Below are 16240 nucleotides of genomic sequence, written 5' to 3'. Positions count from 1 at the left end.
ATATTTATCAAGACAATTCCTATCGTATGATTTTAGGTCTTCCTTATTAATTGCCTTTTAACTCCATCAATCATCATGGTTGTACATGCTAAACATAAGTATTAAATTATTAATATCAGAATCTTGAATATGATGAACCCAATTGAAAGCATCGTAAAATATGTATTTGAAAATTAAATTTATACCATATTATAAGGTTACCAATTCTTCTATGGAAGTGACAATTGATAACTCTAAAAAGAACTTGACCATTACCACCAAGGTATGGAAAAGAGCTATGAGCTAGAAGTTGTAGTTTCAAGACTTAGTCCAACTACAACTCATCATATTGACTTGGGTGGTGACAAGTTTGACGGACTTAGTCCAACTATAACTCATGATATTGACTTGGGTGGTGACAAATTTGACGGACTTAGTCCAACTATAACTCATGATATTGACTTGGGCAGTGACATATTTGACGGGGATGATGGGTGACTTTATCATGTAAAATTATTACTTTTAATGGTAAAATTGATTGAGTAATTTTATAAAAGAAAAACTCAAAGTTAAGTGATTTTATTGATATAAAACAAAGTTGAATGACATTACAGGATAATCTTTCAAAGTTGGGTGACGTTTTGAGATATTTACTTGTTTGTATTTGACTAATTAATTTGAGAAGAAATTAATGATTTCCACAAACTTATATTGCAATATCATCTCAACTTTGCGATTTAGAGCTGATATACCCTCATTATAAAAGTAGATCATATATTTCATTATTTTTACACAAATAAATCAGATATACCATTTTGATCTTAAGAAAGTGAAAACATAAATTTTAAATTTTATTTTTTAAGTTTTAATTTTTAAAAAGTCATGTAGGATATATTAATTGATCCTTCACACACGTGAAATTTTTTACTTCTTTGATTCAACCGCTAATTTGGGTTTATTACTTTAATGGTCAAATTTATTTTAGAAATGTTTTTACCCTGTACCGAATTCACCCTTAGCTTAATTCTTAAGCTGTGATTTTCTTCTCCCAATTGAATTCCTATGTGTACTATGTGAAATGGAAAAAATGTGCAATTAAGTGAATTGATCTCTTTCAGCCTGCTTATACTCATACTCAGGTCACTAAAGTTATAACAGAAATGTTTATTGATTCTCACATATAAATGTGACATTGTTTATGAATAATCTTGTGTAGCAAGGTTTTTGAGAGATCTCTAGCGATCAAAGCGTCATTCAACCTATAAGTATAAATGATCATATATATGTCTATAGCATAGTATGAAAATAACATCTAAAACATATTTTCAATGAAATTGCTAGATTATTTTTGTCGCAATTAAACTCAGGATTATAGCAGAAGCCTCACACTAATCTTTCCAAAGGAAAACTGATGAAAGAATCACCCAAATTGTTGTGATGAACAAAACCTGTTTGCCAGAGGAGATAACAACAGAAGAATCATTCAAATCCTGACTGAGCTATGCCAAATCCAATACCTTGTGTAGAAGCTGTAACAATCACCACTATCCCTTCAAGTTTGGGCAATCACTAATTATCGATGGCTCACTGGGCTAACGTTAATACATGAAAAATGCCTAAAATCCTGTTTTTGTGATAGCGAGTCCAAGTGATGTTCCTCTGTATAAAGTCTTTTCTTAATAAACTCATTTCCTGTTCTGCATCTAAAATAGGTTCAAAACACTCAAATGAAATTACAAACAATACATGACTCCAAGTAGTACTATACGACGACTTCACTGAATAAACAAAAGGCATCATATTAACTTGCAACTCAGAAAAGAACACCATCTGAACAGATTATGATCACTTCTATGTCTCCAGAAATATGTTGTTGATTTTGTTAAGCCTCTTCACTACTTCTTTCATGCTTATTCTTGACTCTGGCATTTCCTTTGTGCAGTCTAAACCCAATTCTATCATGGACGCTATGCAGATTTCACTTTTACTAGTGATTTGTTCTTCCTCGGAAAAAAGATTGGCATCCACAACATCCATCATACTCCCTGAAAATGATTGTGTTATCCATTTCCTCAAGTCAAGATTTTCATTGCATATCTCTTCATCCGTTGGCCTTCTTTTGGTCAAAACCTCCATCAACATGATGCCGTAACTATAAACATCACCACAAGCAGACACTATTCCCTCCGAGCCATATTCTTAGAAAAGAATTGAAGAAAAGTTACTCAGTTGAAATACAACAATAATTCAATTTTTTCTTCTACAACTTGGAGAGGCTTAATTATGATAAGAGAAAATCAATGAGAGTAGATTCTTTTTTATACCTGGTGCAATGTATCCAAGAGTGCCCAATGTCTCTGTATAAGCCATGGACTGGCTTATGGCTAAAATTTTAGAGATTCCAAAATCACCAACATGAGCCACCATATCTTCATCCAAAAGTATGTTGGCTGGCTTTAGGTCGCAATGAACTATTGGAGTTACATGACCATGATGTAGATATTCAACTGCCATAGCTACATCAAGCATTACAGTGACTCTTTGATGAAGGTTCAAATGGCGATCTTCTTTGTACAGCCAATTCTCAAGACTCCCATTGGGCATAAATTGCAGAACAAAGGCTCTTATATAGTCACTAGAACATGTAGTAATCACTGGAACAAGATTTCTGTGTCTAACATTTCTCATCACTTCGCATTCGGTATCAAACCTCTTGCATACTTGCTCATTTTCCAAATCCAGAACCTTAATGGCCACTGCAGTTCCACCAAACAATGTGCCTTGGTACACAGAGCCAGAGCTTCCCTCACCAATTAAATTGGATTCATCAAAATTATTTGTTGATCGTTGAATCTCGTGATAAGAAACTAATTGACGAGTCCCGATCTCCGGTACCTTCTCTAAATCTTTGGACTTCCCTTTCTTCTGTCGTTTCATTATCCAAATTGAAACGAACAAGAATATCAGAAAGGATGCAATAATCACTGGAGTAACAATTTTTAGCAGAACCTCCTTAAGCTTCAATTGTTTTCCAGGATTAGTGATAGCACAAGCAGGAATCTCCAATATGTGCATTCCGCAAAGACCTTTGTTCCCGAGAAATGATTGCAAAGTGGAAATTGCAAACACGCCACCACTTGGTATTTCACCTTCTAAATCATTAAATGAAACATTAATTCTTTTAAGGTATGAGAGTTTTTCCAAAGACTTAGGAATAGTACCGGACAAGGCATTTAAAGGCAAATCCAAGGATTCCAAGCTTATCAAGTTGGCAAAGGATAATGGAATTTGGCCAAAAAATGAGTTGTTCGATAGGTCAAGAGACTGCAGGTTTTGGAGTTCCCCCAATCTGGTCGGTATCACACCTGAAAGGTGGTTACTGTAAAGATATAGTTTGATAATGGCTTTCAGTCCTCCAATATCTGATGGAAGTTCTCCCTCTATTGAATTTTGTGACACACTTAGATAGAGAAGACCACTCATCTTCCAAAGGCTCAAAGGAAATTTTGATGAAAATTTATTAGAACCCAAAAAAAGGTGTTGTAGCATGCTAAGATTTCCAAAGCATTCTGGAATTAAACCAGAGAGTTCATTATCATACTGATATAATTTAACCAAGTTTGATAAATGGCATACCGTCTCTGGAATATGTCCTTGCAATTTATTGCTATATAGATACAGCCCTTGGAGTTGTTTAAGCTTACCAACATCAGAAGGAATACTCCCTGTCAAGTTGTTTCCGCCAAGGGTTAGGGATATAAGACCGCTCATGTTGCCTATACTTGTGGGGATGAGGCCATTGATGTGTGCATCTGCTATTTCAAAGTTTTGAATAGTAGATGAAAGATTCCCAATAGAATTAGGCAGAATGCCATTCAACAGATTAAACCCCACTGATAGATATCGCAACATCCTACAGTCCGCCAAAGAATTGAAGAATCGCAATTCAAGCTCTGTTGGTTCATTGGTAAGTTGATTAGTATGTAGGAGCAGTATTTGCAGCTCACGAAGATTCCCCAAATTAGTAGGAATAGTGCCTGTCAGAGAGTTACTAAATAGATTCAGTATCTGAAGCTTAGAAGCATTTGTTATGAACAATGGAATTTCCCCTTCCAGCTTATTGACTGCCATGCTAAGTTCCTTAAGGTTAGGAAGATGAAGACCTGTAGTGGTTGGAATTCTCCCCGAGAGGTTATTGAAACTGAAAGCAATCACTTCCAAAGAAGATATGTTGAAAATAGCCTCTGGAATTTCACCAATTAGATTAGAATTATTGTCAAAGCCTAATTCCCTCAAATTTGATAGCTTCCCTAATTCCGGAGGAATTTGCCCCACCATGCGATTGTTTTTGCAATAAAGATATTGCAGAGTGGAAATATTTCCCAACGAAGTGGGAATAGTCCCTTTTATTGGATTATCACCAATATAAAACTCCTCGAGTTTGGATAAACAACCAATATTTCTGGGTATGTCTCCAATTATATTGTTGAAAGATATGGACAAAACTTTGAGCTCTGTGAGTTGGCATATGTTGGAAGGAATGCAACCAGAAATTTGGTTGTTAGACATACTAAACCGTTTCAGATTTGACACAATATTCCCTTCATCTAGCAAGAGAGGACCGGAAAGCCTATTGATTGCAAGAGATAAGGCAAGAAGTGACGAAATATTAAACAATGTTGTGGGAATGAAACTTGTTAATTGATTGCTGTACAAAAACAACCCTGTAAGTTGGCTTAGATTACCGATCTCCTTTGGAATGTTGCCGCTGACTCTATTCTCAGACAAATCGAAGTTCATCATTTTTGTGGCATTTCCAACATAAGGAGGGATTATACCCGTGAGACTATTGCTCCTGAGATTTAAGACTCTGAGTTGGGGTACGTACCATGGCCCTCTCCACATTTCACCACTGAGTTCATTGAAAGCCAATGCAATAACTTGAATTCTCTGGTTTTGAAATAGACTTGTTGGTATACTTCCGTTGAGCTGATTGTTTTGAATATCAATCACTCGAAAGCGAGGCAAGTGGCCAAGTCCATAAGGGATGCCACCACGAAAGCTGTTGTTCTGGAGATTGAGAACACTGAGGAAGGACAAATTGGCCAAAGATGGGGAAATTGTGCCTTGAAGTTGCAAATTAGGAAGAGTCAAGGCTACAACCCTTTGCCTTTTTGGAGTGCATGTGACACCGAACCAAGAGCAAAAAGAGGTATTTTTGGTCCAATTATTAGTCAAAAAATGACTAGGATCACTTGTAATGATAAGATTTTGGAAAGCTAGTAGAGCTTGTTGGTCAGTCTCATTTGAGGAAGAAAGTGATAGAGAAAATTGAATTTGAAAGAGAAGAATCAATAAGACAATATTCTTCTTCATGATTGATTCAAAGCTTGATTTGTTTTTCAAATGTATATATTATTCCATTATATAGCAACACTTCTGTTGTACGTTGACTTGACAAAGCAATTGTACTATCACATCAATAATACAATACATTAATTTGTGGGTATGTTTGTTGTTTATATGTCATAGTCTGAATCGATAAGAAATTTGAGCAGGCAGTGAAAACTTTTGAAATTATTAATCTTAAATATATCATAATATATGTATGACTATAATTTATTTATTTTCTCATTATAGAAAAACTGAAATGTTTAAAGTTAAATATATTATCTTTTTTACAAACGTACTAGTGAAGTTAAATGGTTTTGATTTCCACAAACTTATTTGTGGGGGTATTTCACATTATTGAAATGTCATCACATTGAGGAATTGCGTAATCTAAGGGTTAAGGAAATTGATTGAGAAAAGTCAGTTAACTTAAATTATTTTAAAACAAAATTATATAAATAAAAAAAGGTTGCATTATATATATGGTACAAACCCAAGTCAACCTAAGGGGTCATGCAGTGTAAGACAAGTTTGGAAAAATTGCATGTTGCTTGACCTAAGTTGCCATCATAACCCCACATGCATTTATCATCTTTGGACCAACTAACCTGTAATAGCTCTTTTTTTCTAATGGAGGGTAAATTGGTGATTTAATAATAATAATAATAATAATAATAATAAATAATAAATAATGAATAATCAATAATAATAATAAATAATGAATAATCAATAATAATAATAATAATAATAATGAAAATTAAAAGGCTCTATTCTATTATTTATGTTACTCAGTGTGTTTCCTAAGGAACAGAAAGTAGGGTGATGCGTACACAGTTTTATTCCTATCTTGTATTGAAGGTAGAGAGACAGTTTGGAAACATTCGGCTCAAGTAAGACATAACTAAATCGGTAAAAAATTAAAATATATAAGTGAGGAACCATATAAAAAATAATTTGTTGATGATCATTATTATTTCGATTTATTACGTAACAAGTAGTTTTATTTTTGAGGAAATTTCCATTCGTATTGGGAAGTATCACATCACGGTAAAACATTCCTTAATAGAGACGACTCTATATTATTCAATTATATCATACCACTTTATGTGTTGACTTGACAGAGCAATTGGTATTTGCCCAAGTCTTCACGGCATCAACAACAACAACAGTCAATGTAATATCACAAGTGTACAAAGTCTTGCCCTTAATTATTTCTCAAATCTTCCCTGCAAACGTATGGAATGGTCCTTAAGATTTTATCCACAAACACTTTAAACTAATTATTTGATCATAAATACTAAAAATTAAGGTGTAAAAGTCTTATTATTTATAGTTTGGAAATCAGAGTATTTATAAACATACTATTATTTTTTATAGAATTTATTGTCTCTTCATACATGACTTATCCACCATTAACCTAATGCTATATGTTTCAGCTTTTTTTTTCAACAAAAAAATGAGTAAACATTTTATCAAATTCATTCTTAAAGGTGAAAGTTAATATATATGACAAATTAAAAGTACAAAAAAAAAAAAATAAGAAGAAAGAAACGCATGAGCAAGACAGTTAGATTTGCTTTACTCTATAATGAAAACTGAAATAAAAATTAACGTAACAAATAGTTTATATTTGAGCAGCTCTACAAAAGGAAAAACTACAAAATATGGCAAACATTAATATACATTTAAAATAAATAGCTACAGTTTATTTTATTTTTATGTTATATGGATATAACTACACAAAAAATAGCAAAGTTAATTATATATAAATAATCAGAAAAGTCATTAATATTAAATAGGAAAATTATTATTACACAACTAATTAATTATGTCTAGGCATGTTTTATGCGATTGGTTCCCCATGTTTACCCTCGTTAATCCTTTCTCTTTCATCAATCTTCCTACATCACAAAAAATTCAATTTTCTCCCAAATTTCTTCCAATTTAAGATCTTTTTGATGATGCTAGGAGCAATTTTTGTAATTTGAATTCATCAGATATCGTTTAATTGATTTTCTCCTCTTTTTATGAAGATCATATTTGTATACATATCTATTGCATCTATTTTTATAGGCTTTTGATTGAAGAATTATTTGTTTCTACATTACAATGGCTATAGTTATAAAAAAAAAGTAGTACAAGAAGAACACGAACAAAAAGAGATCGATGTTTGTGTATTGTCAAATTTGTATATAGTAGAATAGTTATATACATAGATACTTGTATTCTAATATTAACACAAGTTGAAATGGTGATTTGTGAATACAAGTATATTTGGATACATAAGTAATCTATCGAATTTGAAAGGTTAATTAGGCAATACAAGTATAATTGGATACATTAATCTTTTTTTTTATAAACAAATACATGAGTAAACTCCAAGCCTCAAGTATTATAAGAAAAACTTGACCAAAAAGAGATTGACGTTTGTTGGTTTTTTTCATTTTTTATACAGCTGAATGCTTGCACACTTTTGCTACCTACACATTCTATGATTTTTCATGTTTTTTGTTTATGTATTGTCAAATATATCCATCTTTTGTTTGACAATAATGTATTTATATGTATACTATATTGGTGTATTCATTTTTTTGTTTAACAATAATGTATTCATTTTTCAAATATGATTATCGTGTTCATATGCTAAATTATTATACTTTATCTTGTTAATATATTAATACATTAAGTTTTTACAAATACTTGTATCCTTGATATATTAATACTTTACATTTTATAAAGGGAAAAGGGACAAATATACCCCCAAACTATTGTAAATGGTATGCAGATACCCTCCGTCATACTTTAGGAACATTGGTGCCCCTGCTGTCCAAAAACTAGAGCATATATACCCTTTATACTAACGGACATACACGTGTCATAATCTTATCCATCGACCCGACATCGGATCAAAGGATAAGATTGCGCCACGTGTCCCTATTTAGTCTTCCGTTAGCGTGAAGGGCATATACACTCTAGTTTTTGGACGGCAGGGGCACCAATGCCCATAAAGTATGACGAAGGGTATCTGCATACCATTTACAATAGTTCGGGGGTATATTTGTCATTTTTCCCTTTTATAAATAAATAAACTAATTTGAATTTGAACAATTAATACAGTTTCCTTATTTAGTTCATTATAATTAAAACTGTATCGGTGTATAAATAGAAAAATAAAAAACATATACAATAATATAGCTAGAAAAAGAGTTAAATTGTAGTCATTTTTATAAATACCATATTTATAGCTATTGAACTTTAATAACCCTATAAATATAGTCATTTTTGTAAGTTGCTAAAAAAAAACTGAAATTAAAGTAAGTTGCTAACCGAAAGTAAACTAGTGCAGCTAAACACTTCCATAATATTTCTTGATTTTATTCAAGCATTCAAAACATATTGAAGACTACTCAAATCTAAAATCACAAAATGAGGGAAATGCAACACTCTGAAGTACAAACAATACATGTCTCCAGGAAGTACGAATGACTAAAGAAACAAAAAGCATCATATTAACAAAGAATACCATCCGAAGAGATGCCGATCACTTCTATGTTTCCAGATATGTGCAGTCTAATGCCAATTCTATCATGGTGGCTATGCAGATTTCACTTTTACAAGTGATTTGTACTTCCTCACAAAAAAGATTGGCATCCACAACGTCCATCATACTCCCTGAAAATGATTGTGTTATCCATTTCCTCAAGTCAAGATTTTCATTGCATATCTCTTCATCTGTTGGCCTTCTTTTCGTCAAGACTTCCATCAACATGATGGCCAACATAACAATAATATGACAGCTTATGGTTATAATGATGTTTTTTGATGAACCATCAATGGGTTGGGCTCGAAATGGGTTTATAATTCTGGTTCTTTTATATTTGGCCAATCGAGCTCTTAGATCGGCTTACTACTCAGCCAAATTCCTGGGACCAGGCAGTTTTCAGTGAAGAGCTGGCTTTTCCATCACATCCTGGGTATATACGCTTCCAGGAGAACAATGGATATCTACCTAGGTCCTATTCAAGACTGTAAGAAAAGATGCTAATCTGAAGAAGTTGAAACCAGTTATTATAGTTCATGTAAACTATATATCACTCGGACAAATGAAAGCAGTTGTTGAGTACTATATATGTCAACGGCAAGCAGGATGCATTCCCAGATGGTTCAGTATAGTAGCAGCTGCTGAAATGGACTTTCGATTGAGATCTAGGCCAGTGTCTTGCTATTTGTCTTTTCAAACAGGTAGGCTCAGTTGATTCCTCTTTTGGATCAATGTGTAATACCAACCTCTTTTTTTTGAGAACTCAATGTGTAATACCAACTACATTCAGAACGTGTTTCTTTTTCACCACAGTAGTAGTTTTATTCGAAAATTTTGCAGTATTTGTACCTTTCTTATTTAGTGGCTTGCTCATATTATATATTCTTTGGTTCATCTTGTCTCTTGAGTGGCTACTGGAAGAACAGCGGGATTCTAGCAGCAAGGGCATTGAAGTAACGACTCTGTTTGCAAAAAGAAATGATCACCTTACAAGCCTATTTAGTTATCGTCCTCATTTAAAGCCATATAGCTATTATTCTTTTTATGATGCATATAGACATTTTAGATGACAGTAATGAAGAGTAAACAATGAACAGAAAACAACACCACCAGTTTACGTGGAAACCTCCTTTCTCAAGGGAGTAAAACCACAACCTGTCACACAGGATTTTCAACTGTTTTCACTAATCTTCTCAAGCAAAAGTGAAACACTTATTACAAACACCAACGAGATTAACCTCTTAATCTCAAAAGCTAAGTAATACGCCTATTACTTACTGAGCCTAAGCAGATACCACAATGCCCACCAAGTCATCTCACCCTAGACAACTTATACTTTAACTAAGCAGATACAACGCTGCCCACTAAATCAGCTAGTAGGCCCCTTGCTTAAAGATCATTTTCTTATTGTTAATAAAACTAGCCTTAGGCACACCTTGCATTTCACTTCTCACATTCAATTTTCATCCCAACCAGCTGATTTGTTCACAAAATCATTTCCTCTGCATCACACCTTATTGGGCAAGTTGGGTGTATTCTCATCCCCTCAGACTTGATGAAGGGTGTTGGTGTGAATATTGATATGCTCACTAACGAAGACAAGAAGTACAAAGAGTACTGGGCCTCCACACACAGGTTCAAATGGCTTATTGGTTCTTTTGGTCTTTTGGGGCTCAGTTGGTTAACGATCTCAGCCAACAGTGGGCTGAAGTATTATAAGCTAACTTACTTGTACTAGTTAACTACGAATAGGACGTATAGACATCTTGTTAGGAGTCTGTTTTTTGCTATTAGTAAACTGTTAAGATTCTTTTTCTTGTTGTATATATATATACGTACAATGGAAAAGATCATCAAATATATAAGAAAAGTTCTGCATATATCTTTTGTTTTCTTACAGTGAGCTAATCTAAAGTAACTGAAGTCTTAATCTATAGCAACTGCTCTGTAACCATATATGAAAAAGTTGAGAAATGTTTTTCCCCTATAAAGAATACACCCTTAATTCTTGCTTTAACACAACAAATACCATTTTGCAATGAGAAAATAACTTTTTCTTTGGCCTTGTATTGTTTTATTTTTCTTCTCTGTTTGACCAGACTGCTATGTTTTATTGTCCTGACTTGAGGGATAGAAATATGAAGATATTGTTTATGAAAAAATTAGGAAGGTTTTTAAGGCATCTCTAGCGATCAAAGATAGTATGAAAATAACATCTAAAACATATTTTCAATGAAATTGTTGGATTATTTTCACTAATTGTTTATTTTTATCCCCCACATTATCACATTCAAAAAACAAAATAGTGCAGCTAAACACCTTTATTTCTGGTTTCTTTCGAGCAATCAAAACATAATCACAAATAGATAGAGTAAAATAGGTCCAAAACACTCAAAGACTTCAAGTACTAATACGACAACTTTATTAAAAAATAAACAAAAAGCATCATATTAATTTGCAGCTTAGAAAAGAACACCATGACTTCTATGTTTCCAGAAACGTGTTCTTGATTTTGTTAAGCCTCTTCACTACTTCTTTCATGGTCACTCTTGATTCTGCCGTTTCCTTTGTGCAGTCTAAACCCAATTCTATCATCGACGCTATGCAGATTTCACTTTTACTGGTGATTTGTTCACTTTTACTGGTGATTTGTTCATCCTCAGAAAAAAGATTGACATCCACAACATCCATCATACTCCCTGAAAATGATTGTATTATCCATTTCCTCAGGTCAAGATTTTCATTGAATATCTCTTCATCTGTTGGCCTTCTTTTGGTCAAGACTTCCATCAACATGATGCCGTAGCTATAAACATCACCACTAGCAGACACTATTCCCTCCGAGCCATATTCTTAGAAAAAGGATTGAAGAAAAGTTACTCAATTGAAATACAACAATAATTCTGCATAAATAAAGACTTGCTCTTTTTACTTTTAGACCTTAGAGAGGCTTAATTATGATCTAAGAGAAAATCAAAGAGAGAAGATTTTTTTTTACCTGGTGCAATGTATCCAAGAGTGCCCAATGTCTCTGTATAAGCCATGGACTTGCTTATGGATAAAACTTTAGAGATTCCAAAATCACCAACATGAGCCACCATATCTTCATCCAAAAGTACGTTTGCTGGCTTTAGGTCACAATGAACTATTGGAGTGACATGACCATGATGTAGATATTCAACTGCCATAGCTGCATCAAGCATTACAGTGACTCTTTGATGAAGGTTCAAGTGGCGATCTTCTTTGTCATGTTGCGCTTTTCGAAAGTCAATTTGACTCATTTTCAAAGTTAAATTAGATTATATTAATTCAATAATAAATTATATAGTAATCACATGTGCAAAGCTTTGATGCAGAAATCAGTTTTCATATGTTTGACAAATACTCTGAAGTAGAAACAGCTAATTGATTCTTTCCCATTGCTTCTTCCAGTGTTGTGAAAAATGCTTCTTTTACTACCTAAACAATCAACCTTAGCTTCTTTACATACTGTTCTGATACCGACTTTGATGTTCCTCTATATAAAATAAACTCATGAATATAGCAGAAGCCTCACATGTATTACCGGCTCCATCCTGAATATAGCAGCTGCAAAATGTGCCACCATATATTTTTCCTTTGCATTCGGTATGATCAATCTGTTATTGATGCAAACACATGCCTAACTTGTAGATAAAATACAATAGGAGAATAAACTGCAGGAAAAAGATATGTTTATAGTATGCATGACTAGCATTCCGCTGGCCTAACGCCCTCACATAATTACTTTCTCAACTGATTTTCCCAAATATTTCATCTGAATAACTCTACTAATACTTTGGGGTATCTGATGAGAGGAAATCAAATCACTAGTACGTCCCACATTTTGACCAGGCAAACAAGCAAAAGATCACAAAAGTTGGGGGAAAAACAACAAATAAACAGAGGAGAGGGTGAAATAGAAAGCTAATGAAGAAAGTACACAGTATGTTGGCAGCACTAAATAAAATCAATAAATATATTGTAGGAAGGGATGCAAATATACCTTGGATAGAAAACCATCATATATAATTGCTATCAGGATGATCCTTTCGAACCACTCTCTCATCCACCCAGAAAACGTGCCATTACGACCAGTCTATTGAATCAATATATGGTATGGTGGCTCCGCCAATTTCCTAGTAGAAACGAAGAGAATTAATCAATCATTACTAGATAAGTGAACCACCGGAAACAACCACAGTAAAAACATCTCTCTCCTTACAAAATTTCTCCGATAAATAGGCAGTGTACTTCGCTAGAGCCACAGCAAGTTCCTCCTCGGAATCGTACACTTTCACTTGCGCACTGAGTTTCTCCGATGCACAAGTTAGCAGAGAGAGCAGGAGGAGAGGAGGCTAAGTTCAGTGCGCACTCTGCCATGTTAAATAAGAATGAAGAGACTGGTCCATTATATTTGTTCTTATGGAAAAGGATAGCAATGAGAAGATGAAGATCACGATTCGTCATAAATACTAGTACATATTTGGAGACAAATTTTCTTTTTGTAGTTAATATAATATTTTTAACGACAAAATATTAAAATGTCTTTTTATACTTTTCCCGTGTACCGAATACACCCTTAATTCTTTCTTAACTCAACAAAGGAGTACCATTTTACAAAGAGAAAACATGAATTGGAAAAAATGTGCAGTTAAGTAGAATTGATCTCTTTCAGCTTATACTCATACTCAGGTCACTAAAGTTATAACAGAAATGTTTATTGATTCTTTTATATAAATGTGACATTGTTTATGAAAAATCTTGTGTATTAAAATAGCAAGGTTTTTGAGACATGTCTAGCAATCAAATTGTCATTCAACCTATAAAACATATTTTCAATGAAATTAAACTCAGGATTATAGCAGAAGCCTCACACTAATCTTTCCAAAGGAAAATGATAATAAAATATATATCCTTCACTTAATTTTTGAAGGGTATTTCTCTATTTATGTTGTTCAAAGAAATGAATGAAATTAAATTGTAAGATATACTTGGAAACTTTAGATATCACACAATATTCCATTGATCAAGCAAGAGGTAACAGTGTTGCGGTAATGAAACTTGTTAATTGATTATCGACCAAGGACAAAAATTAGACGCAGGATTATAGCAGAAGCCTCACACTAATTTTTGGAGTGAAGAAAAAACCTGTTTGTGAGAGGAGATAACAACAGAAGCACCTTCAAATCCAAGTCTTTGAGATATGCTAAATCCAATACCTTGTGTAGAGAGAGAGAAATATGATATTTACTACTTCTTCTTCTTCTTCTTCTTCTTGGATAGGCGATGACGATGACGACGTTGTTAATTAATTTAATAATCGAATCATAAAAATCATCGATGTCAACAGTAATTAGACGGAAAAATATGTCATGACATAGCTCAAAGGCTGTTTAAAGGTCGGTTCACCAAACAAGTTGGTCAGCTAATTTTATTCCTCATAAATAAAATTAGGCGTAAAAATGTCTGGTCAAGTTTGGGGGTCAATCACTAATTATCGATGGTTCACTGGACTAACGTTAATACATGAAAAATGCCTAAAATCCTGTTTTGTGATAGCGAGCGAGTCCAAGTGACGTTCCTCTGTATAATGTCTTTTCATAATAAACTCATTTCTAAAGTCCAAAGAATACAGTAATTAGTACAAGGAAATGAAAAGAAGTTTATTGAATACAAATGAAGAAGCTAATGCAAAATAGTTTCATTCAAAACATAATTACAAATAGATAAAGTAAACTAGGTTCAAAACCACTCAAATGAAATTACAAACAATGCATAACTCCAAGTAGTACTAAAGAAACAAAAAACACCATCCGAAGCGATGCTGATCACTTCTATGTTTCCAGAAATGTGTTGTTGATTTTGTTAAGCCTCTTCACTACATCTTTCATGCTTATTCTTGATTTTGGCATTTCCTTTATGCAGTCTAAAGCCAATTCTATCATGGACGCTATGCACATTACACTTTTACTAGTGATTTGTTCTTCCTCACGAAAAAGATTGGCATCCACGATATCCATCATACTCCCTGAAAATGATTGTGTGATTCATTTCCTCAAGTCAAGATTTTCATTGAATATCTCTACATCTGTTGGCCTTCATTTCGTCAAGACCATGAGATTCCAAAATCACCAACATGAGCCACCATCTTCATCCAAAAGAATATTGCCTGGCTTTAGGTCGCAATGAACTATTGGAGTGACATTTATAAGATATTTACTCGTTTGTAATTTGAGAAGAAATTAATGATTTCCACAAACTTATATTGCAATAGCATCTCACATTGGCAAACTTTATAAAGACAAACACAAGAAGAGTGTTGCGTTTGCGTAAGTTCAGGGGCAAGGAAATTTCTCATTTAAGAAAAGTCAGTCAACTTGGATTATTAAGAAAGAAAGAAAATATATATTTATATTATATGGTCAATCAATTACTTGCATTATTAAGAAATAAATTTAAAAACATATGGATATATATTATATGGTCCAGAACCAAGTTTGATATACACTCTCATATATATTTTTATTTATTTATTTAATAACAATAAATAAATTAATCAATTTTGTTAGAGGTTCACAAGTTAATATATATATATATATATATATATATATATATATATATATATATATATATATATATATATATATTCATTTACTTTTTTAATAACAATTTAGGATCTACGGAAAAACTACTGAATTCGTCCGAACCCCCATTTAGTTACGCCCCTGCTTGCACCCCTTTGTCTCCAACCCTTACAAGAACATCCGTTAGTTTAGGTATGAAATCAACAAAACAAGAATATTTCAAGTTTTCTTTAACCTATTCACTCTTCATTTAATTTGTGTGTCTGTGTGTTGTTTATACATAAACAACTCCCTATGTTCTAGTTTGTATGACATAGTATGATTGGACAGGCCATTTGAGAAGGCATTGAAAACTTTTGAACTTTTTAGTCTTAAATTACATGTTAGAACATATGTATAACTACTATTTTTTTTTTTTGTCATTATCGAAAGAGTTTAATCCCTTGCTTATTTCATTGATATCAATAGGTTTATATACAATCAATACAAGACTATAATTAAGGAAACTAACTATCTATAAGAGGAACTAAATATACACTTAACTAATGTGATATATACAAATAATCAGAATATCTTTATCAGATATTCTAATAAATCAGAATATCTAGAATATCTTTATCATATATTCTAACACGCCCCCTCAGTCGAAGCGGGATGTCGCCGAATGCTAAGACTGTCCCGAAAATCCTCAAATAACACCAACGGAAGACCTCTGGTGAATATG

General features: G+C 33.1%; 2 protein-coding genes and 1 long non-coding RNA gene across 4 annotated transcripts in view; 1 reads left to right on the top strand and 2 right to left on the bottom strand.

Annotated features, from left to right (window-relative positions):
* Positions 1-3528, bottom strand: part of LOC125818793 (receptor kinase-like protein Xa21) — a 136220-nt gene extending 132692 nt beyond the window's left edge. The window contains exons 1-2 of one of the 2 annotated variants that reach the window (XM_049498303.1): positions 2304-3528; positions 1805-2177 (exon numbers count right to left, since the gene is read on the bottom strand). In XM_049498303.1, coding sequence (XP_049354260.1) covers positions 1831-2177; positions 2304-3528 — 1572 coding nt within the window. In that variant the 3' untranslated portion in view covers positions 1805-1830. Of the gene's footprint in view, positions 1-1804; positions 2178-2303 lie in introns of those variants that run through there. The other variant, XM_049498304.1, reaches the window with a different exon arrangement.
* The window catches only part of LOC125818815 (uncharacterized), a 31302-nt gene extending 27737 nt beyond the window's left edge, over positions 1-3565 (top strand). Inside the window, exon 2 of the long non-coding RNA XR_007442420.1 lies at positions 3295-3565. This is a non-coding gene — a long non-coding RNA (uncharacterized LOC125818815). The remainder of the gene's footprint in view (positions 1-3294) is intronic.
* The window catches only part of LOC125818850 (receptor kinase-like protein Xa21), a 180000-nt gene that overhangs the window by 144747 nt on the left and 19013 nt on the right, over positions 1-16240 (bottom strand). Inside the window, exon 2 of the mRNA XM_049498366.1 lies at positions 11696-11763. Within this exon, the coding sequence (XP_049354323.1) occupies positions 11696-11763 (68 nt within the window). The remainder of the gene's footprint in view (positions 1-11695; positions 11764-16240) is intronic.

The sequence above is a fragment of the Solanum verrucosum genome, unplaced genomic scaffold (genome assembly GCF_900185275.1).
Source record: "Solanum verrucosum unplaced genomic scaffold, falcon-dt-bn FXZP01000252.1, whole genome shotgun sequence".
NCBI classification, from domain to species: domain Eukaryota; kingdom Viridiplantae; phylum Streptophyta; class Magnoliopsida; order Solanales; family Solanaceae; genus Solanum; species Solanum verrucosum.
The sequence above is the reverse complement of the archived record's forward strand: the minus strand, read 5'-3'. Positions and strand labels throughout refer to the sequence as shown.